This window comes from Mus musculus, chromosome 13 (assembly GCF_000001635.26).
Source record: "Mus musculus strain C57BL/6J chromosome 13, GRCm38.p6 C57BL/6J".
Classification (NCBI taxonomy): Eukaryota; Metazoa; Chordata; class Mammalia; order Rodentia; family Muridae; genus Mus; species Mus musculus.
In genome coordinates this window covers 92,357,307-92,376,341 of record NC_000079.6, presented here as the reverse complement: position 1 = coordinate 92,376,341, position 19,035 = coordinate 92,357,307, and the positions used below count along the sequence as shown (strand labels likewise).

Genomic DNA, 19,035 nt, shown 5'->3' with positions numbered 1-19,035 from the left:
TACAAAGAATCAATAAAACCAGGAGCTGGTCTGTTGAGAAAATTAACATGATAAGTAAACCCTTAGACAGACTAACTAGAGAGCACAGGAACAGTATTCTAACTGACAAAATCAGAAATGAAAAGGAAGAGATAAGAACAGAAACTGAGGAAATTCAAAACATCATCAGATCCTACTACAAAAGGCTATACTCAACAAAATTGGAAAATCTGTATGAAATGGACAATTTTCTAGACAGATACCAGGTACCAAAGTTAAATCAGGATCAGATAAACCATCTAAACAGTCCTATTACCCCTAAAGAAATAGAAGCAGTCATTAAAAGTCTCCCAATCAAAAAAAGCCCAAGACCTGATGGGTTTAGTGCAGAATTCTATCAGACCTTCTAAGAAGACCTAATATCAATACTCTTAATAGAAACAGAAGGAACACTAGCCATTTCGTTCTATGAAGCCACAGTTACGCTGATACCAAAACCACACAAAGAAAGAAAACTTCAGACCAATTTCCCTTATGAATATTGATGCAAAAACACTCAATAAAATTCTCGCTAACTGAATCCAAGGACACATCAAAACAATCATGTATCATGACCAAGTAGGCTTCATCCCAGGGATGCAGGGATGGTTTAATATACTGAAATCTATCAATGTAATCCACTATATAAACAAACTCAAAGGAGAAAAAACCCACATGATCATGTCATTAGATGCTGAGAAAGCATTTGACAAAATTCAACATCCCTTCATGTTAAAAGTCTTGAAACGATCAGGAATTCAAGGCCCATATCTAATCACAGTAAAAGCAATAATACAGCAAACCATTAGCCAACATCAAACTAAATGGAAAGAAACTTGAAGCAATCCCACTAAAATCAGGGACAAGCCTCCCCACTTTCTCCCTATCTATTCCATATAGTACTTGAAGTTCTAGCTAGAACATTAGACAACAAAAGGAGATCAAAGGGATACAAATTGGAAAGGAAGAAGTCAAAATATCACTATTTGCAGATGATATGTAGTATAGTTAAGTGATCCCCAAAATTCCACCAGGCGACTCCTACAGTGGGTGGATATAAAATTAACTCAAACACAGAGGCCCTTGGTCTTGCGAAGATTATATGTCCCAGTACAGGGGAATGCCAGGCCAGGAAGCAGGAGTGGGTGGGTTGGGGAGCAGGGTGGGGGGAAGGGTAGAGGGGACTTTTGGAGAGGAAACTAGGAAAGGGATAGCATTTGAAATGTAAATGAAGAAAATATCTAATCAAAAAAAATTAACTTATATCAGTAGCCTTCCTATACTCAAAGGATAAATGGCTGAGAAAAAAAATTAGGGAAACAACATCCTTTACAATAGTGATAAACAATATAAAATATCTTGGTGTGACTCTAACCAAACAAGTGAAAGATCTATTTGACAAGAACATCAAGTCTCTGAAGAAAGAAATCAAAAAGACCACAGAAGATGGAAGGATCTTCCATGCTCATGGATTGGCAGGGTTAATATAGTAAAAATGGCTATCTTGCTGAAAGCAATCTACAGATTCAATGCAATCCCCATCAAAATTTCAACTCAATTCTTCAGAGTTAGAAAGAGCAATTTGCAAATTTGGAAAACCCAGGATAGCAAAAACTACTGTCAACAATAAAAGAACATCTGGGTGAATCACCATCCCTGACTTCAAGCTGTACTACAGAGCAATAGTGATAAAAACTGCATGGTATTTGTACAGTGACAGGTAGGTAGATCAGTGGAATAGAAATGAAGACCCAGAAATGAACACACACACCTATGGCTGTGGTCTTCCCAGCCTTGAGCAGGCTGAACAGCCCTTAAGCAGTTGTCACAATGAATCTTATCAACCTAGGTGGAGTCATCTGCCTTGGTTGTAATTGCAAGTTCCCACAAGAACTTAGACTAGACTGCAGCACTGACCTTGCTTTGCAAAACACAGGATGAGTTCTATGGGCTTTCTCCATATAAATGCAGTGTTAAATATTAAACTTGTAGCGTTGATTAGAACCTTGACTTGGCTTCACCCTTCTCTTGGTGCGCCCCCCCCCCTACATTTCCAGCCCCCCTTTCAGGTGAAACCTGCTCAACTGGCTACATATGGTAACTTGATCATTGACAAAGAAACTAAAACCATCCAGTGGGGGAAAAAAAAGACAGCATTTTTCACCAAATGGTGCTGGTTCAACTGGCAGTCAACATGTAGAAGAATGCAAATTGATCCACTCTTATTTCCCTGTACAAAAGCTAAAGTCTAAGTGGATGAAGGACTTCCACATAAAACCAGATACACTGAATCTAATGTGGGGAAAAGCCTTGAACCATGGGTACAGAGGAAAATTTCCTGAACAGAACACCAATGGCTTATGCTCTAAGATCAACAATTGACAAATGGGACTTTATAGAATTGCAAAGCTTCTGTAAGGCAAAGGACACTGTCAACAGGACAAAACAGCAACCAACAGGTTGAGAAAAGATCTTTATCAATCTGATAGAGGGCTAATATCCAATATACACAAAGAACTCAACAGGTTAGACTCCAGAGAACCAAATAACCCTACTAAAAATGGGGAACAGAGCTAAAAAGAATTCTCAACTGAGGAAACTCGAATGGCCGAGAAGCACCTAAATATTCAGCATCCTTAGTCATCAGGGAAATGCAAATCAAAATGACCCTGAGATTCCACCTCACACCTATCAGAATGGCTAAGATCAAAAACTCAGGTGACAGCAGATGCTGGGGAGGATGTGGAGAAAGAGGAACACTCCTCCATTGCTGGTAGGATTGCAAACTGGTACAACCACTCTGGAAATCAGTCTGGTGGTTCCTCAGAAAATTGGACATAGTACTACCTGAGGACTCAGCTATACCACTCCTGGGCATATACCCAGGAGATGTTCCAATATGTAATAAGGATACATGCTCTACTATGTTCATAGCAGCCATATTTATAATAGCTAGAGGCTAGAAATAACCCAGATGTCCCTCAACAGAAGAATGGATACAGAAAATGTGGTACATTTATACAATGGAGTACTACTCAGCTATTTAAAAACAATGACTTCACAAAATTTGCAGGCAAATGGCTGGATCTAGAAAATATCCTGAGTGAGGTAACTCAAGTCACAGAAGAACACACATAGTATGCACTCACTGATAAATAGATATTAACCAAAGAGTGTGGAATACCCTCTATAGACCTCACAGACCACATGAAGCTCAAGAGGAAGGAAGACCAAAGAGTGGATGCTTCAGTTCTACTTAGAAGGGGGAACAAAATAATCAAGGGAAATGGAGGGTGGCAGGAACTTGGGAGGAAGAGAGAAGGGGGAGGGGGAAAAGAGGGGCAGAATCAGGTATGGGAGGAGATGGAGGAGGTATACAGAGGGTCAGGAAATTGAACAGAGGCGTGTAGTAATGGAGGATGGGGAACTGAGGGTAGCAACCAGAAAGTTCCAGATTCCAGGAAAGCAAGAGCCTCCCAGGACCCCACAGAGATGACATTAGGTGAAACAAAGGGGAGGGAGAACCTGTGGAGACCATAGCCAGAGGTTAGGCATGGCCTTCCAGTTGGGGGATGGGGCCACCCACCCATCTCCAAAATTTAACCCAAAATTGTTCTCGTCTAAAGGAAATACAGGGACAGAGAGTGGAACAGAGACTGAAGGGAGGCCATCCAGAGACTGCCCCACTTGGAGATCCATCCCACATGCAGACACCAAACCTAGACACTATTGGTGATACCAAGAAGTACTTGCTGATAAGAGCCTGATACAGCTGTCTCCTGAGAGGCTCTGCCAGATCCTGACCATGACAGATGCAGATGCTTGCAGACAAACATCAGACTGAGCACAGGGTCCCCAATGGAGGAGTTAGGGGAATGACTCAAGGAGTCGAAGGGGCCTTATCTGGCATCAATGGTCCTGTGATGGCTTGATGCCCAGTGTAGAGGAATGCTAGGGCAGTGAGGCAGGAGTGGGTGGGTGGGTGGGGAGCACCCTCCCAGAAGCAGGGTAAGGAGGGGGCGGGGACGAGATAGGGAATTTGCAGAGAAACTGGGAAAGGTCATAACATTTGAAATGTAAATAAATAAAATATCCAATTTTTAAAAAAGCTGGTAAGCATTAGAGAGGTATTTAAATGAAGCTGATCACACAGAAGTCTGTTCTTATTGAGAATAGGGACAAAAATGAAGAAATGAGAAGGGAGAGCTGAGATCTATATTCACACAATGTGAGAATTTATAATTTTTTTTTTTTTTTTTGAGACAGGGTTTCTCTGTGTAGCCCTGGCTGTCCTGGAACTCACTCTGTAGACCAGGCTGGCCTCGAACTCAGAAATCCGCCTGCCTCTGCTTCCCAAGTGCTGGGATTAAAGGCATGCGCCACCACACCCAGCTGATCTTTTTCTAAAATGCTTATATAAACACCACACCCTATATATTTTCTCTTCTATTTAAATTATGAATTCTCAGCCGGGCGGTGGTGGCGCACGCCTTTAATCCCAGCACTTGGGAGGCAGAGGCAGGCAGATTTCTGAGTTCGAGGCCAGCCTGGTCTACAAAGTGAGTTCCAGGACAGCCAGGGCTACACAGAGAAACCCTGTCTCGGGGAAAAAAAAAAAACAAAAAAACCAGACCAACTGTGGTTTCAGTTTAAGTCATCATTGCAGGAGCCTAAGCAAAGCCTGGACTTTAGCTGCTGACATTTCTTATAATTTTATGTTTACTTTAGATTTAAAACTTCTGTTTATTTCAGAATTAATGAATTTAAAGTTTATGTGGACCTATAGAGTATCAAGACTGCTATTCTAAAGCTTGACCATTCATTTATCTAGACCAAATTGTTATGCTTCTTTAGGGGATGTGTAAAAAGCAAATTCACACTCAAAGGATAATTACTGGACACAGTTGGGACTATTGGAAAAATGTGTCAAGAACTGGTCCAGAAGTGTTGCTATAACTAACTTTTTCTTTTACTTGCAATAGCTAACTGTTTGAAGCACTTTTAAATTAAAATGCTCCAAGGTTTCCAGTTCAGGGAGCTTCCTGCTGGATTAACAAGGGTAGCCTTTCTTCTGCATGTTTACCATGCTGCCCAGTTTAACCTCTGACTCCGAGACCTTCACCCAAATCTAGATATCCCCTGGTTCCCCTCCCGTGCACTTGCTACAGAAGCTCAGACAATGTCCCTGCTTCAGAATCCTCTAAGGCATGACCTCCTTCTGGCTTACACAACAGACCAGCTTCATTCTTACCTCAGGCTCCACTGTCTCCTTAGGTGTAGGTGCCTCTGGTCAGAGGGTCCCTGCACCCAGCACAATACCCAGCAGACAGCACTGTTCCATGCATGTCACTGGCCACCCCCTCCCACCTCACGGTAAAGGCCTTGCTTCCAGGGCAGGCAGCAGCACCAGCAGGCAGAATCAACAGTTCGCACAGTCCCCAAGCCAGGCCTGATTTGAGCAAGTGACAGCTGCTAGATGCCACTAAAATGATTAAAGCCTGAGTTTTCCAAGTCTGTTAAAGTAGATTTCTAAAAGTTCTTATGATATATCTTCGTAGGGACACAAACAAACCTCTATTTCAGATCTTGCACTGGCAACAGACCAAAGGAGCAACTCCCCAGTGTAGCTTGGTGAACTAGTGAGTTTATTTGTGTCACTTATAGGAGTATGGGTTGTAGAATTTTCTAATTAACTTAAATATGAATATGAGAAGAAGCCTGTGATTGGGCAGTGGAAAAGGAAGGCGAGCGGAGATTTTTTAGAGATGGAAGTGAGAGGACGGAAGGGAAGGAAGGAAAATGGAGAATGATGATCCATATTCTGCATGGCTTTAAATAGCCACAGGTAGCTAGGAATATCATATAAGGGATGGATAATTACAGGACCATTTGTCTTATCTAGGTGGGCAATTTATATCAATATCAATTGGCTCTGAGTAAATTGTGTGGATGTTTTGCGGGGCGAGAATTTACTGATATAAATGTGACTTATAAATTGTAAGCCTCTACTGGGTTACTGGGACTTGGGACTGCTGACCACAGGGGGTGGGCCGGGCCCTGAGAGTAGCTGGTGATAGCACGGGCTGGTGCAGTTTTCAATATTTCCCGAAACAATGGGTGACTGACTGAAGGGTAGCTATGAAAAGCTCACTCTAGTAGGTGACAACACACTAAAGCTGCATGCCTAGTACCCTGTGCACGGCAGGCAGGGAGGCAGGCAGGCAGGCAGGCAGGCAGGCAGGCAGGCAGGCAGGCAGCTAATCAGTCTCCTCCTCAGCAGCTGCCATTACTCTCAGAACCTCTGGGAGGCCTTGCTACTCCTAAGCTTGAGGAGCTTCCTGTGCCTCATAAGCTGAGTTTGCTTCCTGAGTCTTTAATCTTTTCTCCTTCCTCCAGGAAAGCGTGCTTCAGTTAGGAAGAAACTGCTACCTAACACCAGCTGAAGGAGTTTTTTAAAAGACAATGAAATTGGCAAGCCCTGTAACTCATCTATGTAGTTTAGTTCCTGAATAAAAAACTAAACAAACATGTATCATGTGAAAAAGGACACTACATTCTTATGCCATGGAGAAACCTAGCTGCACTCATTTAGTGCACTCCCATCGGGTAGTATTCACATTCATTTAAGTGCACTCCCATTGGGTAGTATTCATTTAGTGCACTCCCATTGGGTAGTATTCACATTCATTTAGTGCACTCCCATTGGGTAGTATTCACATTCATTTAGTGCACTCCCATTGGCTAGTATTTATTTAGTGCACTCCCATTGGGTAGTATTCACACTCATTTAGTGCACTCCCATTGGGTAGTATTCACATTCATTTAGTGCACTCCCATTGGGTAGTATTCACATTCATTTAGTGCACTCCTATTGGCTAGTATTTATTTAGTGCACTCCCATTGGGTAGTATTCACAGTGCTGGAAGGTGATACATGTGCTTCCAGAAAAGAGAGAAACCCGTCAATCTTACTTACCTTGAACTCTGTGAGCTACAGAAACAGCAAGCTGCCTGCAGGACACACTGGTTCAACACTGGCACGGACGTTATGGGAGTAACCAACTGCTGCTTCTTTCTGAACCATTCCTCCTTGAGATCCAGCCCATCCCTGACACTGTCAGCAAGGCTAAGAACCTGAAGCTAGATAGCTAGATAGCCAGTCAGGGGCCCTAGGGGAAAGCCTACTCTCATTCTACTAAATTAACATAGCAATAAAATGACTCTCAATAACACATTGTTATACCCGCAGATGCTCAACTCTCATCAGAGAAGTTACTTTGTGTAGTCGATGACAATTAACACAGAAACCCACAACTGGTCACCATGGAGAAAAAAGACTTTGGAATTCTCAGCCCTAATGTGATGTCTGTAGCACACATGCTCCTTTCCTCAAGGTTCAATGATCTACACAGAAAAGGGAGAAAAAGACTGTAGAGCCAGAGGTGGTGGGTGGCTTCCAGGAAGCAGAGTTTTGCAGATAGGACACAGATGCACAGAGAGCTCAGTGACTGTGACAGCACAAGAGCTGCACAGGAGTGGGGACAAAGCCCACCCTTAGCCAGCGGACAGTGCTGTGAGGAGAAGCTTGTTTTCTTCAAAACTAACTGTGTCTACCAGCCATCCTCCAAGCTGGCCCCATGTTTGGGAGTTCAGCCAGTACAAACTGGACTCCATGGTTTTTATGTTTTTGTTCTTAGAGAGAGAACATGATCTGGAAGAAGGTGGAGGAGAGGATGAATATGATCCAAATACATTGTATGAAAATTTCAAATAAATAAAAATATTATTTAAAAAGTATCTTTCTACATAACACATTGCTATGTCAAATCAAATCTGAAAAGTTACTCTTCTTTATAATTCTCTTTCCTCTTTTTATTACTAATTTATTGTATGTCAGTTATGGCTTCTGCTGAGCCTTGTAAATTTTCATCCATATGTCATTGTGCTTTGTTCTTACTTGCTTCCCCTTCTTTCTGTAGTTAGTCCTTAAAGTGCTTCTCACTAATTAATAATTGTATACTTACTCTGGGAGAAGTTTATATTTCCCCAAATCAATTTCTGGGAAAAACGTGTCACTTTCAAATTCCTGCATGATCCTTGTCACAAAGAGTCTGAGGTGGCCTGGTTGATTCATGGCTTCCTTTAAAACAAAACACAAGGTATCACTCTCCTCAACCTGTGCTGAAAGGCAGAGACTGGAAGGTACTTGTTTTAGTTAAGTTTGTACTAGGCATTAAATGCGTGTTTACAGCTGTTCAGTCTTACTACGTATAAAATATTTTGAAAAAAAGATTTGCTTATATTTTTAAAAATGATGCCTATATGTTATATGTTTTTGTGAGTACTGATATTTGTGGAGGCCGGAGGAGCTGAAGTTGGAGGTGGTTGTGAGCCACCTGATGTGGATGTTGGGATTTGAACTCAAGTCCTTTGAAAAGCAGCCAGTGCTTTCCTTTGGTTGCTCTTGTGAGAGTTTAACCCTTATTACCTAGTTGCTAATCCAAAGAGAAGTTTGCATCTGTACACTTAAGTATCCTTTTGTGAGATTGTCATTGTTAAAACCACCATGGGAACACTCAGCATACCATTTCTTTAAAATTACTTATTTACGTATTTGTGTGTCTGTGTGAGTAAATGTGCCTGTGTGTGTCCATGCTGGAAGAGGCTATGGAATCACTTAGAGTTGCAGAAGTTTACAGGATGCTCTGCTTGTTATGTGGGTGCTGGGATCTGAATCCTGGTCCTCATGATTGTGCAGCAAGAACTCTTAACTGCAGAGCCATGTTTCCAGCACCATTGGTAAACCTTTCTTACTCTGTCATTATCTAAAACTGCCCCCATTTCTCTGCAGGCAGGGCATTCATCTTGCTTCTTGTTGTTAACGACGGCGCTCAGTCTGCTCTGGTAACGACTTTTCTAACCAGTCTACGATGCTAATTTGAATGTCTCTATAGACAAAATGGCCTTGGGAGAAATAGCTTATATTATTACTGGAAATGATTCTTAAGAACAGATAACTATCGATCCTCAAACATATATAGGAGGAAAAAAAATACATGCAGATATAAGATTTCAAGTTGTTAACTTCCAAATATGAGTATAGAACACTTTCTTTTCAGTATTTTAGCTCATGTTAAATCATTTATTATCACTGTTGCAATCAAATAAATATTCTACTAGTTTCCACTATAGCCCAAACCAGAAAAGCTGACGAGGACTAGCTGTAGCTACATCTGCAGCTCTGATTCAAAGTGGGGCGAGCCTTCCATAAAGGGACATACAGTGAACATTTTAGACGTGGACAGCCATAGGCTTCTTACTTATAGCAAAAGCAGCTGTGCTGTGAGCATTGGTATATTCCACTTTCGCACTGGCATGGGGGGACAGGCTGAAAGCTGCAACATGTGAGACTGCTACCTGTAGGCTTCCACTTTCTTACTGTAGAGCTAATTACATAAGTGCATTTAGTCTTAAGTCTATAGAATGTATCTTAATATGAGACAATGTTAGAGGGATGTGAGACACAGACAGTTTATAATCAGTTTAGGAATCTGTAATGCCCCTTTCTTGAATCATTTCTGTGTATACATGCTAATATATACCCCAAAGGAATGGGACTGATTTTTCTTCCACATGTTAACCTTTCTGAAGAATAGCCAAACAAACAAGCAAACCGGAAGTCACTTGGTACCAAATGATACCAGGAAAGGAGTATTTTCTGCTTTACCTATTATTTTCTACTATGATATGAAACCATGCCATCCCCTGCTACCCTGAGGCTGCAGAGAGGTCGCAGAGGTAAAGTTTCCACCGTCTGCCTGTGCTGACAGAGTCATGCTCTTCTCAGCATGGCATTTATCCTGGAGGCAAAGGCACAGCAGCACACCCAGGAAATCTCCAGGGAGCTGAAAGCCATACCATATAAGATAAGCACTATGCTCAAGAAATCAGACTGATTCTTAAACTGAAAATAACTAGTATTTTGAATTGAAAATGACTCGCATGTGGGAAGAGCTTGGCTAAAGAACACAAGACTCCAGTTACACAGGAAGTGTAAGATCTGGGCTCTACTGCACTGCATGGCGACTGTGGTTAGGAACAAGGTCTTACTTACTGTGCTCTTCAAATTGCTGGGAGTTGATTTTAAGGTGATATATCTCAATTTAGCCACTCCACAAATACATGTTTCAGATTATCTGATTATTTGCCAGTTTAAAAATAGACTTAAAAATAAGGCATTGAAGTTGGTGGGAGTGGGTGGGAGGGTGAATCTGCCTAAGGTACATGAAGTATGATGCACCATCATAATGTAATACAAGGTCTTATACATTAACATATAAGTAACTTCTATTTATAAGTATGACTGGTATAAATTATAGATCTTACATTTACCTTAATATTTATTGTGCATGAGTGTCAAATATTTCCCTTTGGCACCTGTGTAGTTTACAGTCAGGACAATGTCCTGTTTCCATGTGCATGGTGGCAAGTAGAGAAGGGTAATTCTTTCTATTTATACATAACTCTACTTACCTGGTAAACAGAACTGCCTCCGACTATCCAAACCATGTCTACTTTACTTGCCAATTCCGGTTGTTCAATAAGTCTTAAGGCATCATCCAAACTTTTGGCAAGAAAATGAGCTCCTCGTGGTGGTTCTCTGAGGTTCAAAAAAAAAAAGACTTATGGTTTTTGTAAAAGTCTGTCCACACTAGTCAAATAATCCGAATTGGCAGCAGCTAGTACAAACTATGAAAACTAATTCTTTCAACTCAAAGTACTTGGAATGTATGGCCAGTGTCCAACATGCATTCTACATTTCATGCCTGAATAGTACTTGCAAATCAAAACATAAAACCATATGTGACACCCCACTGTTTCTGTAGTGGAAAACAACCTCAACCGTAGCTGTCTCTGCTGTGGTGGGGAGGTGGTCAGGGTGGAAAGGAAGGAACTCCCTGGAAGCTTAATAGGGTTCCATGGGTAATCTTTGTCAACACTCAGCTCACGTGCATCTTGCTGTATTAACACCTACCACAAGCTAGAGCAACACGGGATTCTAGTTAATAACACATAGGGAAATGGACTCGTTCTCCCCTTTATTTTGAAATGTGTGGACAAACAGCAGCAACCAAAGTGGTGACGGTGACAAAGCAGCACAGTAAAATTAATGGCAGAGTCCACACGTTGTCTGTGCAGCTGTTTAATGGAAGAGTACGCATGATGACTGTGCAGATGTTTAATGGTAGAATCCACACAGTGGCTGTGCAGATGTTTAATGGCAGAATCCACACAGTGGCTGTGCAGATGTTTAATGGCAGAACCCACACAGTGGCTGTGCAGATGTTTAATGGCAGAACCCACACAGTGGCTGTGCAGATGTTTAATGGCAGAACCCACACAGTGGCTGTGCAGATGTTTAATGGCAGAACCCACACAGTGGCTGTGCAGATGTTTAATGGCAGAACCCACACAGTGGCTGTGCAGATGTTTAATGGCAGAATCCACACAGTGGCTGTGCAGATGTTTAATGGCAGAATCCACACAGTGGCTGTGCAGATGTTTAATGGCAGAATCCACACAGTGGCTGTGCAGATGTTTAATGGCAGAATCCACACAGTGGCTGTGCAGATGTTTAATGGCAGAACCCACACAGTGGCTAAGTAGATGCTTCGTGAATAGTTCTGTCAGTTTGGATACTGACCTGATTAAATATTAGACAGAGAATATCCACACGATTTTGAACACCTGAAGCAGCATTCAGATTGTTAATGTATGTGGGAAAAAGAAGTCATATTTTGAACAATATGGAAAGGAGAGAGAGTGCTTGAAAATGAGCTTGTTACCAGTTATATAACTAATACTCGGCAAGGAAAATGTTAAGTAAACTCACTAATTATGCTGACTAGATCAATTTCAGATCTCATATTTGATGGTGAGGGGAGTTGCAGTTCCCTTTATAAATGAAGAAACTTATACAACCAGGCTTTTATAGTGATTAGATACAGAACAGAAATTACTAATTCAATGTCAACTCTTAGCTGGTGCTTTAAAAGGATTACTTACATAATCGCCTTGAACTGGTAGTCGTAACAATGATTAATCAAGGACTAATGGGGACTATTCATTTTCCTGGTGGCATTCTCCCTCTCTTCTTGGTTTCTATTTTACTTTTCTCACTCTTTGTCATACGTAAGGGAATTAGGATAGAGCAAAAATATATTTAGACTTACAGTGGAAAAACAAAACAAAACAGCGGGGACCGAAGTAAGTTAAATGAGCTGAGCTATCACAAAAGGTTATCAGGGTAACTTTAGGGACAAGACTGGATACGGTGGTGTTCAAGGACAGAACAGGAACTAGAGGGAGGAAAGATTTAAGAGTCATGGAGAAGATGATCTGGTTCATAAATCATCTATGGTGACTGGAATGCTGATTAAGGAACTGACATAGTCTAAAGCTGAGAGCAATATGCTCTCTACAGGGACAGGAATGTGCTTGCTACGCCTGAGGTCCTGGGTTTGATGCCGAGTACACACAGGAGAATAAGAAGAAATCACCGACGAAGTCCTGAACTTAACGTGTAACCCAGAGCTCCCAAGAGCAAGAGAGCGTCCCAGGTCTACAGAGGATTTTCTTTCTCTACTACTTTTTCCTGACATGTTCTTCAGGATCTGGAGTCTGATTTAAAGTCACTCACAGCTAAACAACTTTTATGCTCCTAATTTAAAAAAAGGTTCATGTAGAAAATGTAGTGCCTTCCAGTAACCTTTGCATACTCAATTAGTATGAAATTTATCCTGTGTAAAGAGTGAACAAACTCAAGTCCCTTACTTCCAAAACAATTCCTCCATGATTTCTCCAAAGCAGAGTGGCTCTCATGTCTTCCTGGTACCTTGGGCTTTTCCAGCTTTCAAGTAACTGTTGATTGATGCTCTTATGCACAGGTCTTAAATAACAATTGACCTATCCAGGTTATCATAGCCAGTGCTTCATTTAATGAACGGCTCTTTTCTATCTTTAGATCACTCTGGCTCTTTATTTTAGGATATTTTCTTGGTCATAGTAACTCTCAAGGCAAGTTTTCAGAAGAAAATGAACCTCAATTAATTGTAATTAAATAACAGTCTTGTAATAGGTTGGGAGAAACTGAAGAGAAACAACCTGTTTGATACCGAATTAGATCCTAGAATAATAAAGAACAGCAATGGGAGGCCTGGTGAAATGTGAATAAACTCTAGTTTATTTAAAACACCAACCCAAATCAACCGAACCCAAGATAAATTGTTGCTGTGAACTTGAAAGAAAAGGGGCGGTTATATGAATTCTGTGTCAAGAATTGTGTGGACATGGCTGGTATTCTGTTTCTTAACTAGAATTACGATGTGTAAGTAGATGTTCAATCTTGAAACAATGTTTACAATGTGTAACTCATTAGTCCATTTAGTAGAACCAGTCTCCCATGTAGCTACTAGATAGTAACTTAGTTTCTAATAGTCCAAGTAGGGAAATATACAATATTTCCTAACTTCTGATATACAGAGTTGAGTCATTAGGATGGTCTTATTTTTAGGACACCCAAAGACCACTTATTCTGTAAAGAGTTCTCAGCTTCTAGGTTGGCAATAAAGGTTTAAAAAGTCCTTTTACCTATTGCGATGGGATGGTAATGAGACAGAGGCCAAAAAGCATGAAACCAGAATAGGAAGCTGTGCAGAGGTGAAGATACGTGGTGATAATCTGTGGTGGGGCAATGATAGTGCCTGACTCTGCCACTGAGTGTCAACACGGGAGAACCATGCCCCAAAGCACAGACCCAGCACGCTTCCTTAGAGATCACTGCAGGCTACAGTGAAGTAATTTAACACATGAAAACTCAGAGAAAGTTGAGGGTAGGAAAAAAGTAACTTAAGGTGAGGTTCAAAATACTAATAAGACAGTAGTGCAGTCTCTAGTCACCTAGACTAAAGGAGAGGGTACACGTTGATTTAGGTAGAGAGATTCATTTAATTCTTAGTATTCAAGAAGTGAAAAAAAAAAAGTGATCTACTAAGGTAAAAAGTGAGATCATGAGTTTATTCACTGTGATCCCATTAATGTTAGAAGGCAAAAAGTTGGGCTGGAGAGATGGCTCAGCAGTTAAGAGCACTGACTACTCTTCCAGATGTCCTGAGTTCAATTCTCAGCAACCACATGGTGGCTCACAACCATCTGTAATGGGATCTGATGCCCTCTTCTGATGTGTCTGAGGACAGCAACAGTGTACCCACATACGTGAAATAAATAAAATAAATCTTAAAAAAAAAAAGGCAAAAAGTTTATGTACTATGAAGAAATCAATACCATTACTGTTCATTTTTATGGTGCTAGGGCTCAAACCCAGGACCTTTATGCATGCTCCTCCTCCAGCCCCTAATATTAATATTTTCTATAAGCTACAAGGCAGTAAGGTTAGGACTGGTATCTGCTAAGTACTGTGCTGGGTTCTTTCTTCTGACTGTGATAAGAAACTTGAGCCAATCAGCTTAAGGCTGGAGAGATCTAGTTTGGCCGGCTACTTTGTCCTGAGATAACCACGTCAGGAAACATGTGGTAGAGCAATGAGACACCCCTTTGGAATGGATCCCCTTCCAAAGCTAGGCTCTAAATGATCCATCTCCCCCAGTCAGGCACCAGCTCCTAATATTCCTTCAGTTGTAAAGTTATCAGTAAGTTGATAAAGTTAGTTTCAGTCCTCATGATTCAATTACCCCCACCCCACTCCCACAAGTCCATCAACTAGAACAGATTTCTGGGGACATTGAAAATGCAAACCATAATAGGTACCTTTCGTGAGTGAGACACTTAACATGCAGAATCCAATGAATCCTGAAAAAATCATCCTAAGAGCGGCTTTATTGATCTCATTTAGTGGGTAATACAGTTGAGGTTCAGCAAGCTCCACTCAGGACCTGCCTACATCCCAAAGCTGCCTGGAGCCAGAGCTTAGCCCTGAACGGGCGATATATGTGGATCAGAGGGAAAGGCTTTACGAAGAGGAGAATGTCATAACTAGAAAGAATCATTACACCATGAAACTTAGAAGAGCTTTTATAAAGATGATTTGCAGTGTGCTAGACAATTTGTACTGTGTTTGTGTGTGTGTGTGTGTGTGTGTGTGTGTATGATATGTTACATCATGGAGGCAACTGAGATCTCTAAACATAATTTCTGGAATATAGCACTGATTCAAAACGTTTTTAATTTTTGGGTACCAAGCCCCCCCCCCCCCCCACTTCACACATACACAGTTATTTTTTGTGACTGTCTAACTCTATAGCCCAGCATAGCATCAATCTTAAGAGCTTTCATGGCAAAGCCTTTTAAGTGATGGAATTATGGGTGTGTGGTACTATGTCCTCCCCTACTAAAAACTTCAGCCCTCCTCCAAGTAAATCAATGTATCCTTCTAGGGTTAAAAGGTGACTTCTGGTGTGCTCCGAGTCATGCGACCATTACCACGGTCTTGCCCTGTCAGCAGGCTTTGTTAGCCCCATGTCAGTTCTATTAAAGTTACAACTTGACTGCCTAGAAAGCTTGCAGGCACTCTCCTCTCCATGCCTTAGTGACTTTGGGGGTTACCTTGAGGATTCAGAATCTCCCCCTCTGGAGTTAGAGGCTAAAACCCAAGTTCTAGTAAAAGCCTGCATAAGCGATAGTGATTGCCATGGGTAAAGCTGTTCTTGTGATACAGGACCTGGCGGTGCCTGGTCCCAGCTATGAACAGAGGTAAAGTGACAACCAAGTGGAGAACCCAGAGATTGAAATTAAAAAAAATGAACCCTAATAACATCTCTAAATGATATTTCAACTTCTCCAGCATACTTGAAAATAAAAACCAAAACAAAACCCCCAAACCAAAGCACTTCAGTCAAGATTATAATGTTGACACAGAAAACAACAAAATCCAATTACATACACCATAGGGGGGTCATAAAGAAAAAATTAGACTCATCATTTGAGGAGAAATGCTGGTTCAACTGAACATCTCCCCCACTGAGATTTGTTAATGTTTATTTTAGCTCAAGCTGGCCATAAATAAATTTGAGTAGTATTCAAGAATATGTTATTAAAAAGCCCTGGGGAATAGCAATATAGCCCATGAATGCAGACTTTTTTCAAGGCGAGAGATCACCAGAATATCCTAGCAACCAAGAAAGGGAGCAGCATGAAGATGGAGGCAGATGGTGAGAGGCACATCACATAGTCCCCATCAGCAGAGGCAACCAATGCAAATGTTTGTATTTTCTTCTAATTTTTAACCTATGCCATTGTAGGAGGCATGTGGGAGGAACCCTACATAAGAATCTCTTAGCATGCAGCTATGGGGAGAGCTTTCTCTTCCTCCCAGGGCTGCTCTAACTTCTCATTCCGATGCTTGTCTTGCAGATGTGGTGACATCTATGAGGACTTTGGTTTAAACCACCGAAAGGCCTTCAGGGTAGAGCTCAGACTTCCCAGAGTGACCAGAGCACCCCTGGAAAGTTCTAGCTTGCTCTCCCTGATGTGTGCTCTCCACAGTTTTGGATTCATGTAACTGCACCTCCCATTCGTGAAAGCCAACCCCCTACAATGAAGCTCTTATATAACTATAGCTTCTCTGGGTGCTTCTCTGGGTGGGTCCTGAATAAAACACGTGGGAGTGACATTCTTGACTGCAGTTCAAACAAGCAGTGCCTGGTCCTCTAACATGGTGCATCATTGCTGATGACTACGGATTAAGTTAAGGAAGAATAGTCAATATCCTGAGTCCTAACTTTCCCTTAGATTGTTGTCATCTGCTGATCAAAAAAATCCAAACTAAAACTCCTTTGAGATCCAGGAAGTTATTTTATTAAGTAAAGACTAGTAGCAACAACAATTTCAAAGTCATGGTCAAGGTCAAAGGACCAGATTTGACTTCTAGCTAATCTTATTTACGTACCCTACCACCTCCAGTCCCTTTTAAAAAAAAGTTAGTTTCATTAACCTTTTGTGTGTTTGTCTATAACACTTACATGAGTGTCTGTGCACCATGTGCATGAAAGCATGGAGCCTTGGAAGCCAGAAGAAGGCACTGTACCATCTAGGATTGGAGTTAGAGCCAGTTGTGAGCTGCCACATGGGTGTTGGCAATCCAACTCAGATCCTCTAGAAGAGCAGCTAGTGTTCTTAAACTGCTGAGCTATTTCTTCAGCCCAACCACCTCAGGTTCTTAGGACATTTCCAGTCACAGAGAAGGAATCATCTAGTCAAATGTTACTTTGGAGGAAATGAAATGTCTTGGCAGAAACCAACTGCAGACACTCTTTCTCCTGAAGATTCCTGGGCCATTTTAATACACTGAACTACTTCACCTCTGACACTGTACAAAGAACACACAGTATCTGGGTATTGTAACTAACTAGAGACAATAGAGTACATGACCATGACCAGTCTCTGCAAGTCCTTCATATTTTACTGTGTCTAGAATTGATTCCAAAAATGGGATAGCCACTTCAATTCGCTGAAACTAAAAACATAGGCACTTTTAGATTGTGAAACGAGAAACCAGTTATAAATCTTATAACTGAGAGCTAGGTCTATAGAAAAATGGTTTAAAGGAACCTGCAGAACTGTTTCCATATTTTTTTCTAATTCTTAAGGTGATAAAATCAAGCACTTAAAGGAACAGAATTAAGTTGCCCCATAGTGTAAGTGGCCACTCAGTTTCTATTGTTGTAGTAGGTAGTGTGGTTCAGTGGCTTAAGCAGATGATAGCGTCTAAGTCTCTTAAGTATGTTGGGTAAGTTCTGACAGTACCAACTGGTTTGGACAGTGAGTGAGTCATTTATAAGGCACTGGGAGGATAACACTGTAAAGTATCTGTTGTGCAAGTATGAGGACCCAAGTTTGATCCCCAGCACCTGGTTCAAAAACGATGACTGGCTTGGTGTTATGCACCCATAATTCTCTCTGTGGATCAGCAGAGACAGGATTCCTGGATCTTACTTACTGGTCAGTTAACCCAGACTAATAGGTGAATACAGACCCCAGCGAGAGACCCCATCTCAACAAAACAAGGTGGACAGACCCTCAGGAAGGACACAGAAGAGCAACATTCAGGTTTGTTTGCATGGATACATGCATGCGTACCTGCCTACATACTCGTGCACGCACACACACACGCACACACACACACAGGTGTTCATTCTGCCTTATCCTGTTATGTACTGATTTGTGCCCTGGGAAACAGATCACTTTTCTTGTAATGAGCTCATGTTATAACACTTACTTGAGTTCTCTACTGAGAACTATATTAATTCTGTCCTTTAAAGGTCGATTCTTCTCAGGAATGGAGAACCAGGTTTTCCTACCCATAATCACCAGATTCTGTTTACCTATAATACCAAGCAGAAAAGATTATCAGAAAATACACATATATTGTCAGTGACATACATAGGCAAGACGATTGTCATAGTGACATCTAGTGGGCATCCTTTAGAAAAATTAAGACAAACAGCTTTACCTAAAATTCAGATTTAGTTCTCATTAACTAAATATAGTTCAATTTTTCAGTTTGGCTCATGCAGTTCATATCTTTTACTTAGGTTTTAATCCATTGCAACCATGCATAATTTCAGTCCACAGGGCTCAGGTTGACTGGATTTTGTAATTCACTTGATATCCTTACATGCTTTATTAGTGTCTAAAGTGGAGAACAGGTTCTAATCCTGGAATTCTTGAGATTGAATGTGTTCACCATCTTAAACTACTTGTCTCTGATTCATCTATCCCAGAGAAATAATACCTATCTCTATGTATATTTAAGATCATCTCTACCTATCTATATTCAGAGGTCAGGGACCTTTGCAGAAGACAGGGGCAGAAAACATGTAAGAGTTGGTAGAAGGGGAAGAGAGCTGTGAAAGGCTGACTTTCGGCCACGACAGGGCTCACATATGTATGCATCAGTTCTCATCTGGCTCCTGCACAAGATCAAGCCAGGCAAAATTCAAGT

General features: G+C 41.3%; 1 protein-coding gene across 1 annotated transcript in view; it reads right to left on the bottom strand.

The window, feature by feature from the left end:
- Positions 1-19,035, bottom strand: part of Dhfr (dihydrofolate reductase) — a 34,271-nt gene that overhangs the window by 12,712 nt on the left and 2,524 nt on the right. Inside the window, exons 3-5 of the mRNA NM_010049.3 lie at positions 18,310-18,415; positions 10,551-10,677; positions 8,042-8,157 (exon numbers count right to left, since the gene is read on the bottom strand). Coding sequence (NP_034179.1) covers positions 8,042-8,157; positions 10,551-10,677; positions 18,310-18,415 — 349 coding nt within the window. The remainder of the gene's footprint in view (positions 1-8,041; positions 8,158-10,550; positions 10,678-18,309; positions 18,416-19,035) is intronic.